Source organism: Leptodactylus fuscus, chromosome 9 (assembly GCF_031893055.1).
Source record: "Leptodactylus fuscus isolate aLepFus1 chromosome 9, aLepFus1.hap2, whole genome shotgun sequence".
NCBI lineage: Eukaryota > Metazoa > Chordata > Amphibia > Anura > Leptodactylidae > Leptodactylus > Leptodactylus fuscus.
In genome coordinates, this window is record NC_134273.1 from 62,637,443 (window position 1) to 62,659,342 (window position 21,900).

The window sequence follows — 21,900 nt, forward strand, 5'->3', positions numbered from 1 at the left end:
TATGGACAATGTGTATAACATGTCATGGTGGATTACATGTACTGTTAATGGTGGAAGTATTGGCAGTAAATATTCTACTATATATTATTACAGGTAGATGATCAGATGAAGCTTTTGCAAAATTGTTGGAGCGAATTGCTAATTCTGGATCACATATTCCGGCAAGTTCTACATGGGAAGGAAAGCTCCATACTCCTGGTTACAGGCCAGCAGGTAAGTTCTGGCTTTTTTGTGTGTAGATATATAGGGCTCTAGGAGAACTTCCAGTCTACATGTCATAAGATGCTTTTTTGTCACCCCTATAGGGAATAGCCTTCTTAGTCACAGTGGTTATCAATGTCTAATGGCAGTATTTTTAGGTCATTGTAAGCCATTTATAATGAAATGTGATATATATAAGCTGTATATTGTAATGGCAGCCTCTCAACAGTATTGATAAATCAGTCCCAATATAGTCCTATAGACATTCGGAGAGACGTAATGGCGTGTACACTTACTGACAGACTCGGGAGTCAATATAAGATAAGAACTGACTTACCACATCTATTTCGGGACACACTTATACAGCAGCACGACAGGTGCACATTGTCACAGCTGTCACTGACACACTGAACTTGTCACCTGTTTCCATGCTTACATTTCACAGGCAGAACTTAGGGCGACCTTATTGACTTTGACGTGTTTATAGGGTTAAAGGGTGGCCCAAATGAAAAGAAATTTAATGACAGAGACATGCATAAATGGAGCAAAGGGTAAAGCATGTGCCCGGGTACACCCGGTGCATGGCATACTTAATGGGTTAAAGGTCAATCCTATATGGAAGCAAACTGTACTTATGTTTTGCTGGTTAGACACACACAGAGGCGTGCTGCTCCTTACATCAGAGGCCGCATATCTAAGGCAGCCAACTTCCTCTTAAGTGCTTTGCACTTTTTTGGCCCATTACGGCAAATGTGACTTTTTTGGTTCTTGGCCTTTGAGTTGTGAGATCAGACCCCACAACAGGTTTTAAAAGGATGACTATGAAAATGTTGTTTTTCTGTCCAACAGTTTTGCCTTGTCTGACTACTCAAAGACAAAAGCTTTCCTCCGCTCTCTCATCCGGTTGAGGATAGCCACACATACGGCAGCGATAAAAGTCTATACACACAGGCCCACACTTACTAAGTAACTTATTCCAGTTAATGGCCTAGACTTCACCATTAAAATGTCACAAATAATTATGTAAACTCTATACATTTTACCAAATTTAGAAAGTAAGAAAAATGTGGGCCTGGTCTCCAAAGGAAAAGAAGTTTACGGGCAAATTATTAACGAGAGTCGGCATACGTTGTCTTTGTCACTCTTTTGGACACGTGTATTAAAGTATACTTATCTGGCATTAGGAACATACAGTATTTACCTATTAGTGTTAGGTTGGTCGCTGGTCATTATCATTGGCACTTTGGTGACATTGGGCCATTAGTGAATGACATTAGTGTTACAATGTGACATGTGTATGTTTGCTTAAGTGTAGTTGGGAAGGAAGTCCAAACCTTGGCCAGAAGGCAACAGGGCAGGTCTATGATGTCTCTTCATACGTGTCTAAGCTTTCGCTATATGTGAGATTGTATTGACTTTTGTAAAGATGATGAACAGAGCAAAAATATTAAGAGAAGAGTGAAGTAGCTGTAACTAAGGTTGAGCCGATCTTGAGATTTCAGGATCGATTTTAAAATCCGATTTCCAATCATTTTCCAGCCGTTCGCGATCGTGAAATTTGCCCGATCGCTGATCGGTATCCGATCTTACCTGATCCCGATCGCTCAACCCTATTTATTTATTTATTTATTTTATGTAGATTGTGAGCCCCACATAGAGCTCACAATGTACATTTTTCCCTATCATTATGTCTTTTTTGGAATATGGGATGGAAATCCATGCAAACACGGGGAGAACGTACAAACTCCTTGCAGATGGTTTTATGCCCTTGGCGGGATTTGAACACCAGGACTCCAGCGCTGCAAGGCTGCAGTGCTAACCACTGAGCCACCGTGTGGCCCCGCTCAACCCTATTTATGATATATACATGAGTGGGGTTGAGCCGATCTTGAGATAACCTCTGACCTCGATCCTGCCGGAAAAGATCGGGATCAGAATTCCGATTGCGATCGTGAACTTTACTCAATGGCCAATCGGAATCCGATCTTTTCCGATCGCTCAACCCTACCTGTAACACAAGCTCTGCTACGGGTATATAAGCACAGCAATATTATGCAGGCACTAACATAGGATGCAATACAGACATCTCTGTTATTAACATATATTTCGTACCTTTCGAACCTTTTCTCTCGTGTTCCTGCACTCTTTCCGTAAAACTACGCAAACATGGTTTAATCTAGACTGGCCAGGAAGTTCAACAACTCCGAGCCTCATTTTTTTCCTCATCTAAAAATAAAACTATTAATAAGACTGGTCCCTATTTTTAATTGCAAATCTTTGCAAGAGAATCTCTAGGCAACCCCGTTGAAGCTGGAGGGGGGAGGATGGCGCACATAATTATGGAAATTAGCCATCAATACATATAAAAAATTCATCTAACTTGGTCTAGCTGACTGACAGGTGAGAGAGGAAGGGAGATACAAAAATGATATTGCTGCAGATATTCAGGGCGCTCACTGTTTGCGGTTATTTGCTGTAGTTGCTTGGCCTCTCCTGAGTATATTAGAGTTAGGGTAATTAATGAGCAAGAATGCGTTGGCGTAAGACGATATGAGTTTCTAGATATGTTTGAAGATAGATAGACAGATAGATTTGATAGATAGGTAGATAGATAGATAGATAGATAGATAGATAGATAGATAGATAGATAGTACATTCTGATTTGATACAAGCTATTCTGCTCTCTTCCAGGTGGACTACTCTGTTATTGTCACACAGGCCGGTACCACGTTAAACAACCTCATGAGCCACGCACAAGATCTGGTAGCCAAGCTTCGATCATTGCAGTTTGACCTAAGAGAATTTGTGTGTCTGAAATTCCTGGTGCTCTTCAGTCTTGGTAAGTGGTATATGGCCATTCAAGTTTACTCTTAAAGGACTATCTGTAAGCAGCAAGTGAAGCCGGCAAGGGCAGACATACCATTGGTGCTTCCTACGTCACTGCAGAAAGGCCCAGTAAGTCAAAGGGCCCTATCACCTTAACATCACCTTTAAACGCCTAAATATAACGTTGCAGATGAACATCTAGAAAAGTATTGAACTTCATGGCTCATGATTAAGGGGGACTGTCAGAAAGACATGGGGGTGTTATGGGCTGATATATTGATAAACAAGGAGCCCATAACTGATCTTGCACAGAGGTTCAACTCTGTCTATGTCTGCTGTTGGTAGCTGTCTAGTAGTCTAATGCTAGGCTCACACTAGTGTTCAGCTTTCTATTCTTCAGGACCGCTTGGGGATCTGAAAAATGCGGAGATAAATGTCCTGCTTCTAGAACTTTTCTATACACATTTTTTTTCAGGGATTCTATCATTAAAATGCTATTTTTTTGTCCCTAACACATAGGATAGCCTTAAGAAACGCTATTCTTCTCCTACCTTTAGATGTCTTCTCCACGCCGCCGTTCGGTAGAAATCCCGGTTTTCTTCTGTATGCAAATGAGTTCTCTAGCAGCACTGGGGGCACGCCCCAGTGCTCAAACAGCACTGAGGGCGTCCCCAATGCTGCGAGAGAACTCTCCAGCGCCGCCTCTATCTTCACTTGGAACGGCCTCTCACTGTGTCTTCTTCCGGCGCTGGCTTCAAACTTCTACGCATGCACAGTCGGCTCTGCCGTCGGGCTTCGGGCAGAGCCAACTGTGCATGCCCACGACAATTTTCCTGTGGCCGCTTACACAGTAAACTGGTGTAAGCGACCATTTTCTTGTAGCTGCTTACACAGTAAGCTGGGGCAAAAAGTGGGGAGAGAAAAGCGCTGTTTTTTTAAGTCGAAATAGGGAAGCACTTGCAACTGTTTTCTCTCTGCATTTTTCAAGTGGAATGGGGAATGGAATCGCCCAGCCCAGAGCAGGCGCAGGTGTGTGAATGCAAAAAAAAAAAACGGATTAGAAAAAAACGGATGCAAACAGATGGCCATCCGTTTCCATAGACATCAATTTGAAAAAAAAAAAAAAAAAAATGGAACAACTCAAAAAACATAATATACCATACTTTGGTGACCGTCCAAAAAAATGGACAGCAACGGGTCCCTTTTTTTTTTTTTTTAACATTGATGTCTCTATAAATGGATGGCCATCTGTTTGCGTCCATGTTAACGTTAATTTTTTTTAATCCGTTTTTTGCATCCTTTAAACTGATGTAAAAAAACGTGATCCGAATGGACCCTTAGATGGCTAAAATCTGTATGTGTGGCCTGCGCCTGCAATCATCTAGCGTGCTTCACCGGCCATATCGCACCTAGTACAGCCAGACAGTGTTTATATCTCCTTGTGTTTCCCTTTACATGATACTTATGTTCTTATACTTGACTTCAGTCACCGTGTTATTTATGTCCTTACGTACACTTTGTACTTATTACAGCAGCGTAATGTACCAAGAACGTCCTTACAAGAAAATATTGTTTTAACCAAAGTGCTGCAGGGATTTCTGGGAATCTCAAAGAAAGCTTTGTAGTTGTTTGATCTGGTTAGAGATCCCATCACACCTAATTATACAGATAGAGATATTGTTAGGGGTTCTTTCATGTTAGAAGGTCACATATAGATGTATTTTGGTATATGGTACAGTAGCTTGCTTCCCTAGCTGACTATGTTATATTATAGATATCAGTATACAACTCTAGCATCTTGAATGCAATAATCCTTTGCTGTTTAGGTCATTGTCTCCGTCATCTCTCCTCTCTGTACTTCTATAATCAATATACATGTCTACGAGTGCATGTATATGACTTTACCCCTGGACTATACCCTGTCCTACAGAATTATTTCTTATGGAATCCTGTCCTATTGATTTACCTGGGAGCCAGTAGTTCCCTGGAGAGGGTAGACTAGTGAGACAGGTAAAGCGGCATACACAAAAGGAAAGCTTTTCTTTTTAGATAGCAACTGGGTTGGGAATAAAATGGCATAAAAGTCTAATTCTACACATAACATAGCTGTCAGCCAAAAGCTCGTTCAGCCGATAGATGTTCCTTTCAGCCCCTCAAACACATGCATACTTGGTCTCATTCACATCTGCATTGGTAATACGTTCGGGGAGTCCGCATGGGGACCCCCGAACGGACTACCGAACACATTGGCAGTGAAAGCACACGAACCCCATAGACTATAATGGGGTCCGTGGGCTTTCCGCACGGTCTCCGCACGGACAGCAAAGTAGATCGTGAACCGGTTCAAGTAACATTTCTCTAGAGTTACTATCTTCAGTTTACATTTAGTAAAAGGCAGAGAGAAGGACAATCTGTGAATTGAAATGAATGAGATCCTAAATACTTTATCAATTTATACATTCACCTGGACAATGATGTGTCCCCTCTGCCCCTCATCAGAGCCAGCGCAGGTTCGGAGCTGCAGTATGTCAGCCTTGTAATGGTCTCCACTGCCGGCTGATAGCTACTGCTCTATTTATTAAGAAGAAGAATCTCTCATTGTATCATATATCACCCTCCCGCATGCATATTAAAACAAATTAAATCATTCTGGAATCTTCCCTAGCAGTTAATTGAATCGGATTGGATTTTCATTATGTGCTTGTCTGATGTGACAAAAGGCTAATAAGACTGTACAGCATCTTGTTAAAGATACCTTAAGTGTCTGGGCTAATAAAATAGAAGGAGAAGGAATCGGAGAACTTCTTTGTAGGCGAATAAAGGTTTCTTATCTAATATGATATGGCAGCTGGTGGTGTCCGGGGGAAGGATTTGCAGCATGCATTACATCCATGAGCATGGAAATATTTATCTCTGGTTGTATCGATCACTCAGCTGGGAGTGCAATGGTTAAGTTTCTCCTGCCTGAGTTGCATCTTTATTAAACTCAATGTAATAAGTATTTTTTCATTTTGTGACCAAAGCAGATCATTGATCATAAGTCACGGTGAGGTTTTATGTCCGATCAATAGTTATTTGTGCAGCAGGATAGAAAAATAATGTAAAATATATGGCAAGTGCTGAGTATTTTTAAATAGCTTAATAAAATGTTTAGATTGCATCTCATTTGTTTACTCACCATTGGGGCGGGGGAGGGGGAATCGAGCTTGGCGAACATTGCTGAGTTCAGACACCTAGTGTAAGTTTTAAGGTTGCGAGAAACATTAGATTAAAGGGGCTCTATCACTAGATTTTCGTGTTTTTAGCTAAAGATATGCCTGAATAGCCTTTAGAAAGACCCCCCTGTTTTTGTTAATTATCGTGCAAATCGATATGCAAATCAGCTCCACTGTGCACGGTTCCGTGCACCCCTTTGCGTCATACCTTCTGGACACCCACCACTGCCTCCAAGCCCTCCTCCTCCTGCTTATTCACCGCCTCCATCATTGGCGGTTTCTATTGAAATCACGCGCATGCGCAGTAGCACTCTCTCTGCTCTCTCTGCACACGCTCCAGCGCCATTTTCCAGTAGAGAACATTGCTAGCTAGTGTTGGAGCATGCCCATTAGTGCGCCAGAGGGAGCACTATTTAACACGTCATTTTCCTTGTGCACTTGAAAAAGGGGTACCCCAAAATGCGTAGTGTTGGTTAATGAAGGTTTTTTGGATATCGATCCTTGGTGAAGCGCGGTTCCTCTCCTGCAGACCCAGGCTGTGGGTCTCCTTTGGGTCCCTCATGTATACAATATCTGAAGAGTCATATAATTATATACAAAAAGGACATTGGAGTAGTGTGTGGCAAGACAAGTAAAGAAGAACTATCATTATAAGGAGGGGTAAAGGAGGAAATATTACAGCAGTTCATGGATAAGGAGTGTAAAGTTCCGGAACACATTGGTATGAAAAGATAACGTTGAATTTCAGAGAGACAGGAAGGTCTAGGAGAACAAACTCATGACTACCTGACTACTGGACACACTCAGAACAGGGATGTGTCTCATGGAGACCTGGTTGGGGAATAGCAACCACAGGACAGATCTCAATCAGAGGACATAAAACGTTCACATTCCTTATCTGGGAACTGCTCCAACATTTACTGATTTAGCTCCTTACTTCCCTCCTTGTATTGATCGTTCTTTCTTACATCACTCGTCTCCTTTACCTCACTATTCCTGTGTTCCTTTGTGTATAAATAGGTGTTATGTAATACCAGGCCTGATGAAGAGTCTTCTTCTTATCAGTTATAGCCATTTGAAGGCATTAACTACTGAAGAATCACAATTTTTATCTTTTATGTCTATTGGCTAAGGGTGCCTTCACACGGAGGAAAATGGCGCTGAAATTGGTGTGGTATCCGCGTCAGCTTCAGCGCTGAAAAAAAGCCTCCCATTGACTTCAATGGGTTCCTTTTTCTGCTAGCAGGCTAGAGGCTTTTTTTCATCACTGAATCTGACGCGGATTCCACACCAAATTCAGTGCCATTTCCCTCCGTGTGAATGCACCCTAATATTTTACAAAGATATGTTTTTCTTAAAGGTTATCTGAGTTTTTATAAAAAGATGTAATATCTGCAGGGTCTTGCCAGGCAGTCTGTTCTCTGGCTGTATAAGTCTTCATGCATGGTGTCCTATCAGGTTTTCTGCTGCTAATAGTCCCAATATGGAGCAGTCTACCCCCTTTCTTTTCCTTATTCTTGTGCACAGACATGCACCTGATTTATGAAGAATCTGGAGCCACCACCGAACCCGCTACTTATACTACCAGTCCAGATGTAGCTTCATCTACTCAAATCATTATTTCTACACTGCCAGCCAGAATAGAGTTATCAAATAGTATTTAAAAGGGTTGTCCATTAATTTAAGTACGCTGGGAGGAGGCCCGGGGAAGGAGTCAAACAAAAAAAATCATTCTCACCTGTCCACGACACTCTGGTGTCCGCTGTCACTGCCCATTCCATTGTTCACCGGTGGAAATCCTTTACTAAACGTGATGGCTGAGGCCAATGCATCATCGGTTCCTTTCCTGTGGCCACTGAATGGTGGACACCGGAGTGATGGGAATAGATGAGTATAATTTTTGGTTTGTTTTTTAAAGCTTCCTTGGTCTCCTCCCTAATCCTCGTGGACAGCCCCTTTAAGTAAATTATCATCTGAAAGTTAGAGAACTATAACCAAAGGTCCAACCATGTGGTTGCGATCAGGAGGGTCCAGATCAAGATGGCTGCAACCTTCTTTTTATTGGAACTGATCAGGTAGAGAAGTAACCTAAGGACCATGGGGACAAAAAGCCTGTCCCTGGTGGTTAGGGTTCTTATAGTGTTAACTTGCCCTTGTCAGAGGTGCCTCACCTCACTGTTTCGTGCACATTTAACCCTATTTTCGTAGCTGACCTTTCTTTATCATGTATCACGTTCTCCACGCTTTCCATCTCTACGTATACAACTTCTATTCTTCACTTCTTCAAAATTCTCAGTGTCTCCAAGATCCTTCCACCCGCCTCCTTTTCTGTATCTCTCCCCCTTCCCGCTGCAGTTTTGCTGTACCTCTCGTCCATCACTTTCCGTAACTTACTGTCGGAAGCACCAAATAATGCAGCGTCTCTCCTCCTCAGCGTGAAACATTTTGCTTTCTTTTTCTATTGATGTAACACTTACAGGCAGCCATGGAAAAATCAATAGAGACTTTTCATTTAGTGTCCGCATGCGGACTCAGCCAGGACTTGCGATGGTCACACGATTAATCGCTGTTATTTCACTTTCGGTAAAAAAAATGTCCGCGTATGTCCCCTTCTTATTTAGACGTAACAGAGTGATATGTCATGTTTCCCCAGTAGAATTCCTGGGTCTACTCAATTTAATTTGCTCTTTATTCACATGCTAATTGACTTTGAGGAGTTTATATGTTAAGTAATGGAAAAAAAAATAAAAAAATATATATATAGTATATTAATATATATACATACACGCACATACGTTAAGGTTGTCTCTAAGGTTTCACTGCGTAGCAGGGCCGTATTATACTGGCCTATCCCAGCCAGGAGGAGCTCAATTCAGAAACATGGCGATCAGGGAAGATGAGAGATAGATAGATAGATAGATAGATAGATAGATAGATAGATAGATAGATAGACTAAATAGTTAAAAATGTATGCACATTGGTTGATAAATACTATAGATATGAAATATAGAAAAAAGAACGTTGTCAGCACTCCAAAGTTCAATGAAGAACAAAAAATGTGCTGCCTTTTTTCTTTTATTTACATTTGTAGATTCCAGGTCTGTATCCTGAGGACAGCAACCTATTGTTCTTTATATTGTGCTACTAGCTTTAGATAGATAGTATACATAGCACTGGCCAAATCGGATAAATAAATATGATATAAATACAACATAGATATGAGATAGATGGATAGATATAGATAGATAGATAGATAGATAGATAGAAGATAGATTGATTGATACGACATGTAAGAGATAGCTGTGAGATATAACAGATAGATAGATATTAGATAGATAGATAGATGTAGATAGATAAGATAGATAGATGTAGATAGATAGATGTAGATAGATAGATAGATAGATATTTGGTGATAGATTGTAACTCTGTTAATAAATTGATCTTTGACATCTATGTAAAGTTATGATGACCTATAGGTTAATGATGGATCATGAGGATGATGTTCCCATAATGATTATTTTGTGTTATTACTGTATCTAAATCTGAGTATTTCCCTCTGATATCTGGATCACAGTGCAAAGTGTAAATATCGACTAAATAAGAACTAGTATTGGTGTCAGCGCACTCATAAAACCTGTCTCTGTATATGAGCTTATAGTTATTTCCCTGGGGTGAAGACATGTAGAAACCATAATTGCTGCCAATCATCTTCCTGATAGCGAGTCTGTGAGAGCGGTACAAGCACATATCATGTGGCAGGAGCAGACGTCACTCTCATTATCTACATATCCATGCATATCCTATCCCAGTATATTATGAAGCGAACATCCAGACATTGAGTTTTATGTTGTTGCCTTGGGCTGCCTTGGGACACAGCAATCAAAGTGAGTTAAAAGCAGAGTAGAAAGTCTTCAGTCAGCACTGTGTCTCCAGGAACCCGAGATACCAAACCTCCCCGGCTGCTCTATGGATTTGCTGTCTATCAAATGCAGAATACCGTACTCAGGTTAATGGATGGATTATTCCGTGTAATGATATTAGGGCATTATTGATACAGACGGCAAGGAGGTGACCTTGTTAGACCAAGACAACTATATTAATTGATCATTTGGTTTCTACAAGTTTAATCCCCTGATACAAATTAACCCCTTATGAGTATTTTTTTTTTATATACTGTATTTTCTTAAACACTGCAAGATACCTATGAAGTGTCGTATTCATGAAGGAGGCTGCTCAATGAAAATTCAGGATGATCTACTTACATATCAATTACTTTTTTTTTATAGAAATCCTCAAACAAGTCACTTGTATTATGTCACTTTGTTCGTCAGACAGGGAAAGTGATTAAGGCTGAGACCCCATATTACGGAAATGCAGCTTTTTTTTTTCCTTGCAGATTTTGTTGCAGTTTTTTTTATCCAAACACAGGAGTGGATTGAGCAGAAGGGAAAAGTAGAAGAACTTTCTATATATTTCCCATTCTTGGCTTTGGCTCAAAAAAACGCAGCAAAATCTCTAACAAAAGAAGCTTCATTTCCGCAATGTGAGGTCGCAGCTTTAAAGAGGACCCCGGGAAAACACACATTTACAGAATTATGCAAGGGAAGGAGGGGATGATATGGAGAGCACCCTGTGTCAGGCATCCTCCACCCCTGCACCAGGCATAACACTGAGGGAAGTTCACACCGAGTTTTTTGGTGAAAAAAACCAGAAACCGGGTAGCAAAGACTGAAAGCCGGTGCACTGCACCGACATCCAACCGCGCATTCCACTCCGGATTAGGCCTAATGAATGGACTTAGTCGGGAGGAGGGAGTTTCTTCAGGCCAAATCGCGAGGCGAAACAGCCTGAAGAATGAGCATCTCGCTTCTTTTTCCCCAAAGGGCCAGAACAAACCGGTTCCCGGAAAAAAAGAACTGACCAGCTCCCATTGATTTCAATGATTTCAATGGGAGCCATCTTTTTGGCCAGGATTTTGAGGCAGATACGGCTTCAAAATCCTGACCAAAATACTCCGTGTGAACTTACCCTGATACTTTTTTTTACCTGGAGCATTCTTTTAAAGTTAGGGCGGATTCACACCTGCTCCCAGTCTACGCTTTTGGGTTTCCGTCTTCTACCGAGAGAAACTGTACAGGAGATGGAAACCCGGCAGTCAGTTTGCAAAGTGATCGCCCGTGTGCGTCTTCTGCCTCTATGCGGTGAAACCGTTTTTTTTTAACCGGGCACAAAGTCCTGCATGTTTAACTTTGTGTCCGTTAAAAAAAAATGTTTCGCCGCGGAGAGACAGAAGACACACACGGGCCATCACGTTGCAAACCCATTCAAGTGAATGGGTTTGAAAACTGACCGCCGGGTTTCCGTCTTCTGTCCAGAAGACAGAAACCCAAAAGCGGAGACCAGGCACAGGTGTGCACCCGCCCTTATCTGTATTTCAGTTTTTTTTCCCCCTTTTTCTTTAATCCCTCTTAAGCTTATGGTATCTGCATTCTCCACAAACTAGCAAAATCTCATCTGCAGATATAAGTCCTTGAGTTGTCCTCTTCTGTCATATTTTTAATGATATCTTCTGTTATCTGGGTGATATATTACAAAGACGGTTGCCATCAAAAATCCAACACACTGTCTTGTTAGAGCCCGGTATTTATTAAACTGAGCACACCAATTTGTCTTGGCATAAAAGCAGTACTTTTTTTGTGGTGGACGTCTGGCACACCAAAAAAATACTCCACTATTGAAATGGGTAGGAGGGGATCATGATGGGCCAGGACAGGAAAGCCTCGGCTTGACAGATTACTGTAAAGCCTACTTCACTTCTGCATTCGGGCCATTCCATTCCCCTCTCTGCATGAAAAAAGAGAGAAAAGCGCTGCAAGCAGAACTTTTCTCTCCACATTTTCCATGCGGAAACCACATGGACCCCATTATAGTCTATGGGGTCCGTGGGTTTCCTACTACTTTTTTATTCAGTTAGGTTTCTGTTCAGGAGATGTGCAGATGTGAATTGAGCCTAACTTGACCAGAAAACTGTTATGACTTATAGCTGACATCTATGTCATCCCCGGCTGGTTTGGGTTTCTGTTGTAGAGGATCTCCCAAAATGTGCAGGAAGCCGAAGTCTCTTAATTATACTGGTACATCTCATGCCAGCGGAGGAATTGATGAAGACTGGCGTAGAATATACCAGTCTAAATAAATCAACCATTTAAGACAAGATAGGACAAGACTTCTATTTAGTTGCTCATTTCTTACTTTAGAGGGAAATCTAATATAATTGAATTCACTTTTCTATATGTTTTATCACGCATAACAATGAGTGCAGAGAGAGTGAAGCAGAAGTCCATAGTTTATTTGTATCACATGAAGGACAGAACATGAAAAGCTGGACAATTAGTAGTTACAGGTATCTGCGGTTTATATACAGTACTAAGTAAATGCCCACAGAGGTTGCTCCATCTATAACCTTATATGTATGACTCTGGATAGAAAGTAAGAAAGCCAAGATTACAGATTACCCAATCCCTACAAGAACCGAGACACATTTGGTTATATTGCCATATATTACTATGAAAATGTAAGAAGCTCAGCGTCTGCCAGTGATGGGACTGGGGCCTGCTGCTCTTCACTTACCATACAAATGATATCTTTCATGGAGATGTTAGAGAAATGGGTCAGTGTGTCAGTGTAATGCTGCTGTTTCTTGTGAGTTCCGTCCACTTTAATGTTTTAAACAGCAAGATAAGACCCCTTTATAGAGAGGAGGGGAGGATGAGTTATGTGAAACAATTCTGTGGATCAATGCTGTTATATAGAGCAATGAGAGCGATCTCAGAGAGCAGTAGATAGCAGTAGATGGTGCAATACTATAAGATATATGGAGCAGCAAGGAGCCGTATAAATACAGCAGTATTAAAGTTTACAGGGAGAGCTTGGATGAGTAGCTGGAACAGTGCAGTGTGGTTCATGATGATACGCTGCGGGTATATAATACTCATAGCCCATTTTATATTTCATAAACTTAGGGGGTCATGTATAGAAGCAGTTCTCTATCAGTCTGTATGACTGTGTTACAATGTAGCGGAAGGTCGCACGATTATACAATATCACACAATCGTGATCGCACAATTATTTTAGAAACAGCTATATAATCGTGCGATTATTGGCAGCGATATTGGGTTTCATCTACATACATCTACATGCTGCTACATTAGGATGCTGCCTATAGACGCCATTCTGTTACACATAATAAGGTCAGGTGAAGGCAACACAGTGGCTCAGTGGTTAGCATTGCAGCACTGGAGTTTCTGGGTTCAAATCCTGCCAGGATCAACATCTGTAAGGAGTTTGTATGTTCTCCCCGTGTTTGTGTGGATTTCCTCCCATTCTACAAAGACATGCTGATAGGAAAGAAATTCATATTGTGATGGGGCTCACAATCTACATTAAAAAAAAAAATATATATATATATATATATATATATATATATATATATATATATGGACAGGTCACCTGCCCAAGCTCATTATCTAAATACCCGACCAATGCCAACTTCTGTTATGTTTGACAGGAAGTATAGTACAGCATGCTAGTATGGAAACCTTGCGTGGAACCCTTATAAATCGGTTACAACTATCAGATACCACTGGTGTCCATCATATGACGCATCCATCAATTAATTTTTTCCCTTGTTTCTGTCCCTTTGCTAGAAAAACAAAACTGACTGAACAATGCTAGACTTATTGGCAAGGCCCCGTTCACACGGGGAGCGGATGGAGGATTTTGGTCCTGATTCTGACGTGGGAAGTCGCATCAGAATAGGGCCAAAATCCACCTTCCACAACTGTCGCGGCTTCCGACAGTCATGGCTTCCCACTTTGGAGTAGGCCCTAATGAATGGGCCTAGTCCGGAGGGTGCTGACACAATGTGGACGCCGCATCTCAATGAGCCGTGGAATCCGCCTGAAGAAAGGGCAGCTCGCTTCTTTTTTCTGTGAGCGGCAACATACCACTCACAGAAAAAAAGTAAGCTAGCAGTCTACATAGACCTCTATTGTGAGGGGGCGGATTATGACGTGGATTCCGCACCAAAATCCGCCCCGTGTGAACGGGGCCGTGACACCCAATTGTCAGGAAGAATAACAGAGGAACTGAACAAAACAGAAAATATTCTTGAACTACAAGTTTTGACTAAAATAGCAATAGCAGTAGAGCTAAAAGGTCCTCTGTATGGGTCACAGTCAGGCAGAATTATATAATAATGAACCAATGCCAGAAAAGTGAACGCACCGCTGAGACGTTTCCTCCCATTAAATCAGGCTATTTTTCTGTTCCGAATGACTAAATATTTTGTTTTTTTTTCAGAAGCCAGAAATAGACTATCACCATGTGATAAGATATCCCTGCCTGCTTGTTCCCATTAGAACTGGACAAAATCCAGTAGGAAACTAAAAACTGCGAATCAATATATTCACCAAATCTCCATAGTTCTCCTACTAGAGTAACTGCGCAGCGCACTCTCTCCACGATGAAGCCATCTTTATTACACCGTGCCATCTTTATTAGCCTCCTAATTGTAAAAGGGTTAATGATGTATTTGATTAGCGGATATCAATTGGCGACCTTCACAGCTAAATAAGGCTGTTTGTTTTACTCCATTAAGAAAGCTAAGCAGCGCCCCCGATGTCGAGGTGGGCTTTAATTAGCAGGCTGAATGCTTGATTACAATAATGTATGCAGGATAGCCCGGCTGTGGAAACGGGGAATCACTCCGCTGTCTGCCTACGTGTAATATATTCAAAAGGACCTTAGGGTCTAGTGTTCAATAAAGATGGGAAAAAATACATGGCCCCTCCACGCGCTTATTCTGAGGTTGTTTTATGGAAAAAGTAATTAATCCCTGAGTGACTAAACCGGATTAGATTAGATAGGGCTTGTTCAGAGGGACTCACAGAATGTTCTGCTTAAAATGTTACTATGTAAACTTGCCATTTACAAGGAAAATGTTTCCTTTGAAGGCTCGTGTGACACGGAAGTACATACAATATCCCGTGTGCTGTCCGCTCATAGTAACCTGTGCTTAGCCCTCTGTGTGTATATCTATAGGTAACCTGTCCCCATATCTGTGATGCCTGTAAAGACCAAACACCACCTTGCTGTGTCATAGAACAGACACATTCAGGCTAAGGACCCACATTGCGAAACGCAGCTTAAAAATGCCTCGGAAAAAAACATGTTTTTTTTTCCACAGCGTTTTTATTTTTTTTCCCCTTATTAAACCTATAGGTGAAAGGCCAGCAATTCTGATGCGATTTTCAAAAAAAAAAATAGGTTTTCCCCATCAGATTTTTTTTTCTGCAATTAGTGGATAGGATTAGCCAAAGTTTCATTCACTTTGCAGGTAATGTAATTGCAACGTGGGGCTTCAGCCAAAAGGGGTTGCGCTGATATGGACACATACCACAGGGCAGGGAATAAGTGTCCGATTGTTGGGAGGGAGTGATCAGGAGGTTCTCCGAAAGCCTACTTGTGAATGGGTTGCAAGTGCATTTGTGTGACCGGCGCTCCATTCACTTCTTTGAGGCTGTTCCACAGTCCTGGTATCCCTATAAAAGTGAATGGAGCTCAGCTCATCCAAGCGCATTGGTGCGCCAAGCACAAGCAGGCTTTTAAGGGACCTTTGTCCCCATCCTTCTGATCACTGGGGGACCCCTTGTTCAGGCCCTCAGTGATTATACACTTATCCCCATCCTCCAGATGAGACAGGTATCTATTCTGGTTTCTTGACCTTAATTTTGTTTTGGCTGATAAACAGTGATGCAAAACACAGACCAAAGTATGCAAGTGTGTATTAGCCCTTTTGTGTATTGATGCGTTTGATGATTTTGTCTTTGTGGCTGAATGCTTGACCCCTTTACGACATGTGCGTTACTATTACCGCGGATGTACCGTGGATATTTTACACAAGAGGGAGCAGGCAGCAGTGCCCATGATCAGCGATGACTCTGATCACATACATTTAAACACTCACATGCCATGGTCAAATGTGACCATTTCATATGGGTGGTTAATCTCACTTTCTATTGGAAGATCAGTAATAAGGTGGGTTTCCTGCGGAGTAGTCATGGGAGTCACCTCATAATCATGACAGCCTGAAGCTTTCTGAAGGATCTGCAATAGTAATGTAGCAACCTTCTGAGTTAATTTTTTTCTCTAGCCCCTACACTTCTTGAGCAATCATTTCTGTTACTTTCAGTCCCAATAGGTTAATTAGGTTTTGAGGTGTCAAGTGGGCAGTCCCTGATTGTCTACCCTAGCCCAGGACCGCCCATATGGCAGAAGAGAGCCTAATTAGCATTTTGACGGCTGAAATTAACAGCACCAATGGCTCAGGAATGGTGGGGGCTAGAGAAAACCTTCCAACTGTTCCAGAATCAGTGAAGCAGCACCTATTGAAGTATGCAAGGGTGGTAAATGGTCCTCTTTAAGAATTTACTTACCCGCCATACACATTATGGATAAGAATAAAGGCAAACAAATTGTTGGAATGTCTATTTAAAATTCTCTTTAACAGAATATAACAATATAACAAAATAACAGAACATTCTGCATCTTACATTGAAAGTATATGATCCCAGACTGGAAAAACGGCTTAAAGTGAAGTGCGGCGGCGGTACAAATGTGTTTACATATGCAAATGTCTTGTTTTGGGTACGGTGGCACTTGACTGTATGTAACCAATGAAACATGACATTGTCCTTGATTCACGATCGTCCTGTAAAAGGTGACACTTTAACCTTCCACTCTGCTCACCTCGGATGAGGATATATTGTCTATTCGATATAAAAATAAAAATTCATGAGAATCTTCTGCAAGGTTAAAGGCCAGCAGTCCATCTATTTTCCACCGATGATCAGTCACAGAGATATATATTTTAGGAGGTGGTGCCTGGTGAAGATCATTTTGCTCTCCAGCTGAGTGTAGCAGATGGTTCATTAGCATAGTCTTGGCCTGTCCCAGGATTTTGCTATCATTTAGAAAAATGTCTCACGGAAACAAGACTTCTTGTCTTATTTTATTAGAATTAACGGTGTGGCGGGTTGGTTTCTAAATTCACCTTGGGTCAGAAAAATTAATCCGGAATGATATGAATTGTGCCGTACTCTGGTTTAAAGATAGGAAGGACTCTGGAGACTCATTAGAAGGCCATATATTATATTCTGCCTCTGAAAATCTACAACCTTTGTGTCACTAAAGGGTTTGACCTTGTTCCATTTAAGCTATCCTTGATTCTGCTTGATTGAAGTTATATAAAGAGTTTCTAATGAAAACATACCTAAGCTATTTTATGTTTCCGTATAGCCCTCAGTACCCCATAAGATCGGCTCTAGCCACAATTAATAGAGTCCATTTCATTAATAGATCTTACGTGATGTTCATGCACTTTGTTAAGGTTTCGCTCCTTATCTGTATGCTGTTATTGTCAGCTAGGAGTTATTGTTATATTTGGTTTTATCAATTTTTTTTTATTGTAAATTGCTAATTCTAATAGAAGTAAGTCACGGATAGAAATATGGAAATATCATCGATTGTTTGGGCTGAAATATTGTAGTTTGTCAATGATCATCATAGATGAGAGAATATAATGTATGTCTCTTTTGACTCATATTAAAAACCTCTTTCTGTGTGACCTGTTAAATGGATTTTCCAAGATTTTTAAATTGTTTGCCTATCCTGTTGCTTCAATCAGCTAATCATGAGGGGATCTAGGATGCTGAACCTCAATTGATGATCCATGGGAGATCAGCATCCTAAACCCCCCGCCCCATGGATTAGCTGATTGAAGCAACAGGCCATGTGATATGACGTTCATCGGTCATATGGCCTGATCGCAGCTCAGTCCCATTCAAGTGAATGGGCTGAGCTGCATTACCGAGCACTGCCGCTATACAAATACACTGTCTACCAATAAGTATTTGGACCCCTGTGGTAGAATAGGAAAACAACATTTATTCCTATCCAATAGTTGGTAGACTCCAGCAGACGCTTCCTTATGGATGGTATTGATGGACACAATACTCCTGGATGCCTGGTGAACCTCCTGGTGTATGTGAGCCATCGGTTGGGTGCGGGGGGTCTGCCAACTCGGGGCACATTCCGACAATCACCATTCACCTTCCACTTCGCAATCACATAGGCCACTATAGATTTTGGTTAATTCAGTTTGGTTGCCATGTCCCTTAAGGATCGACCATTTCTGTGGTACCTCACAATTATGCCTTTCTCGAAATTAGACAACTCTGCACTTCGTGGCATCTTGCATGCGACTAATGCCAATGGTCTTTCCTGTGGTGCCGGATTGAGGTCTATACATGTGCCTTCTGCAGCCAATCACTGGCCTCGGCACTGGTCTCACCATTCATCAAGGACAACCCCTATGGTAAAAAAAAATAATAATAATTACCCTCACAATTTGAAATTGAGCTAATTTACAGTGTAATTTTACTCAATAACTTACTGATAGTTTTTGTGCACTTTGTGCTGCCCCCTGGAGTACTGTCCACTTCCCTGCGCCTCTAAAGCACACAGTGATTCTTGCACAAACAAGTTAAAGTTACAATGTAAGTCTATTAAAGCCTCAGTCTGGCTCCCGTAGACCTGCTTTGTGAGTTTGACCTCCTGTTCCTACATCAGGAGGGGCAGAGATGAGTTTAGTGCTCCAGAGGGGAGCAAATAACTTCACAAAAAGAAAAAAGCTTTTATTACGTATTCCTGTAAAATTACACTACATAGCCTTATTTTCAAGGGGACAAAATGATAGCTATTAATCCTAAAATATTAATGTTTACTCTTTATAACAGAGAGTATGGTGTTGGTTGCATGGTACTTCTGATGAAACATTACGTTTGCAATAGTTAGTATGGTTGGATAAAGACATACGTCCATCAAGCTCAAACAGCGCATATTGTGTTCCTCAGGTACATCAATAATAAGGAAATGTGCTAATTTGTGTCTTTCCTATTTGTGCTCTAGACGTGAAGAACTTGGAGAACTTCCAGCTGGTAGAGGGAGTTCAGGAACAAGTCAATGCTGCTCTTCTGGACTATACCCTGTGCAACTACCCACAGCAAACAGACAAATTTGGGCAGCTTTTGCTACGGCTCCCAGAAATCCGTGCAATAAGTTTGCAGGCAGAAGAATATCTCTATTATAAACATCTCAATGGCGATGTGCCATGTAACAATCTTCTCATCGAAATGCTTCATGCAAAGAGGGCCTGATCTCTCCATCCTTCGCCACGGATCTGAGCACAAACCTTGACATAGACTATTTAAAGACTTTAAAAGTCAAAAAAAGGTATAATAATCACATTTCTTAATAGTTAATACGTGATGCATCAGGGTATTTGTATTTCAAACTGTGAATGACATTACATATTCCCCAGTGGATTCTGCACGGGACACTGCCTGAACTCAACATAGCCAAAACGGGAGGATTCCAAAATGGTCGGACCATTGCTCCTGAAGTGGGATGAAGGATAAGGCTGGAAGGATAAATAAAAGGAGAACAGAACAATTCATTAAAAAAAAAAAGCTACTTAACCCTTTACAGTCATTATATAGTTACACCGAGTATGTCTATGCATTTCCATTTCAGAGTGTTTTCGTTAAAGGTTGGCCAAAAAACAGAATTCAAACCAAAAAATGTTCATATCTATATGAATATGTATCTGCATGTAAAAGACTCTATCCATTTGTTTCATGGTGGCCTTGCCGGAGAAGGGGCAAAATGCACAGAGATGCTCAGTATAACTTCCTCATAGGCTGCCTAAGGTCACCCTCCACGGTTTACCGTAAAATACCACAATAACACAAACTGTGCGTTCAGTGGGAGAGATGCTACTGTGTTGCTCATATGTACTTTGCACTGTGTTCATTGTATTTCTTATTGTTACAGGCTGCTTGTTCACAGTTATGGAGATGGCCATGCTCTAGATTTCTTTCTTTTCAATTTTAAAAACCATCCAGCCATTGGAAATCAACTTCTTCATAGTAAAACAAAGAACAAAGTTGTACATACGTTATGTTGTGCTAGCAAATGTCCAATCTCTGTATGGAATATATTCACCTGCTGCGGCACTGCTTCATGGCGACTACAGCTATCCTATGTTGTTGTACCTTAATGACGACAATATTCACCTTTCGGGTTTTGTTTCTTAATATCTTAGCAAGTTTACTTTAATCTCAATGGTACTAGTGGAACAGGGCAATACTAAAAGTTGGACAACCCCGTAGTGTATTGTTCATTTCAATGACTAAGCTAAGGTTTTCTCTGTTTCTGGTTCAATTCACCTATAATTTTACCTACGTTATATGATCGTTTTTTCTGGATTTTGTAATTTTCTGCTATAAGTTTGTTCAACTTTCTAAAGCTCCCATAAAAGCTGTAGTCATGCAAGTGAAGAAAAACCCAGAATATCTACTACCGAAAGCACTATACATAAAACTACCAAATGCAATATATATAAGCACCTTTACGGAACATCATAGATGTGGTTATACCATATGTTACCGCCTTCTCTCCTTTATTACATTAAAGTCTCAATGCCTGTAGTATGTCTGCTACAGTATCCTTATGATAACCCTTCCTGTGCACCACAAAAGATAATAACAAATAGGCTGCACATTGGACTTCTTATTGCCATAGGTAGGCTTCACTTTAGATCTATAAGTACTATAAGTGCTCGCCTTCTTGAATTGTGCTAGTTAGGGCATTACCCTGTAACAGGCATCTACATCTACCAAACAGGACTTGTTGATTGGGACACCAAGGCACATCCAGATGTACCACAAGAAAGAACTGAAGGAGTAAGCTCTACCCGACTCAAGTCCCAAAACGCAGAACCTGAGATTGTCAATAAAGTTTTTGCAATACACTACTTTTAAAGTGTGTCTGTCTGGTCCAAAATGCCACCAGAAGCAAAAATAATGCCATATAGTGTCCTTTAACAGGAGGAACTGAAGCAATGCAAATCAACCTGTAAGTGCAAGACGAGCCAGACTGACTTGCTATTTACCCACAAACAGCTACAAGGACCTCTGGTCTCTTTGGAAATTTCAGCCCGATGCCATTTTCAGCCTCTGCTGTGCCACAGGTGTTTGCTGGCAAATCTCCAAAATCTGAGGCCCTTGCTGCCTTATTTGCTTATAGATAGAAAGATGATTATCTCTGCATTGCTTGATCAGTTTGTGCTCCTATTGAAGGCCGCTACATGATGCTATTATGTGTCTGAGAGCCATTTTGGAACCATTTCTAACCTCATGAAAATTTTTACAAACAGCACTAATACCTTAGCAGTTCCTGACACTCCCTTGCCAAAGCTTCCTTGGTTGGCTGCCAATCTACGTTCCCAGCTCCAGCAATATTGTGCCACCTTGACATGTGTCCACTGTGTCCAATAAATGGCCACAGCAGTGACCACACTGGTTTTGACATGTCATTAGGGTTGAGCAAACCAGATTGGATAGAACCGGATTCAACACAAATTTTTCAAAAGTTTTGGGTTCAACGTGACCCACAAAACACTATTATACTCTGGAGTTTCCTGGAGGTATAGAGGATGTGAGTACAAATAACAGATTTTTATACTCACCTTGCTTCA

The 21,900-nt window shown here is 41.1% G+C and overlaps 1 protein-coding gene across 1 annotated transcript in view; it reads left to right on the forward strand.

Annotated features, from left to right (window-relative positions):
• Positions 1 to 19,865, forward strand: part of NR5A2 (nuclear receptor subfamily 5 group A member 2) — a 66,490-nt gene extending 46,625 nt beyond the window's left edge. Inside the window, exons 5-7 of the mRNA XM_075287444.1 lie at positions 94 to 213; positions 2,893 to 3,040; positions 19,272 to 19,865. Coding sequence (XP_075143545.1) covers positions 94 to 213; positions 2,893 to 3,040; positions 19,272 to 19,519 — 516 coding nt within the window. The 3' untranslated portion in view covers positions 19,520 to 19,865. The remainder of the gene's footprint in view (positions 1 to 93; positions 214 to 2,892; positions 3,041 to 19,271) is intronic.
• Positions 19,866 to 21,900: the final 2,035 nt, after the last annotated feature.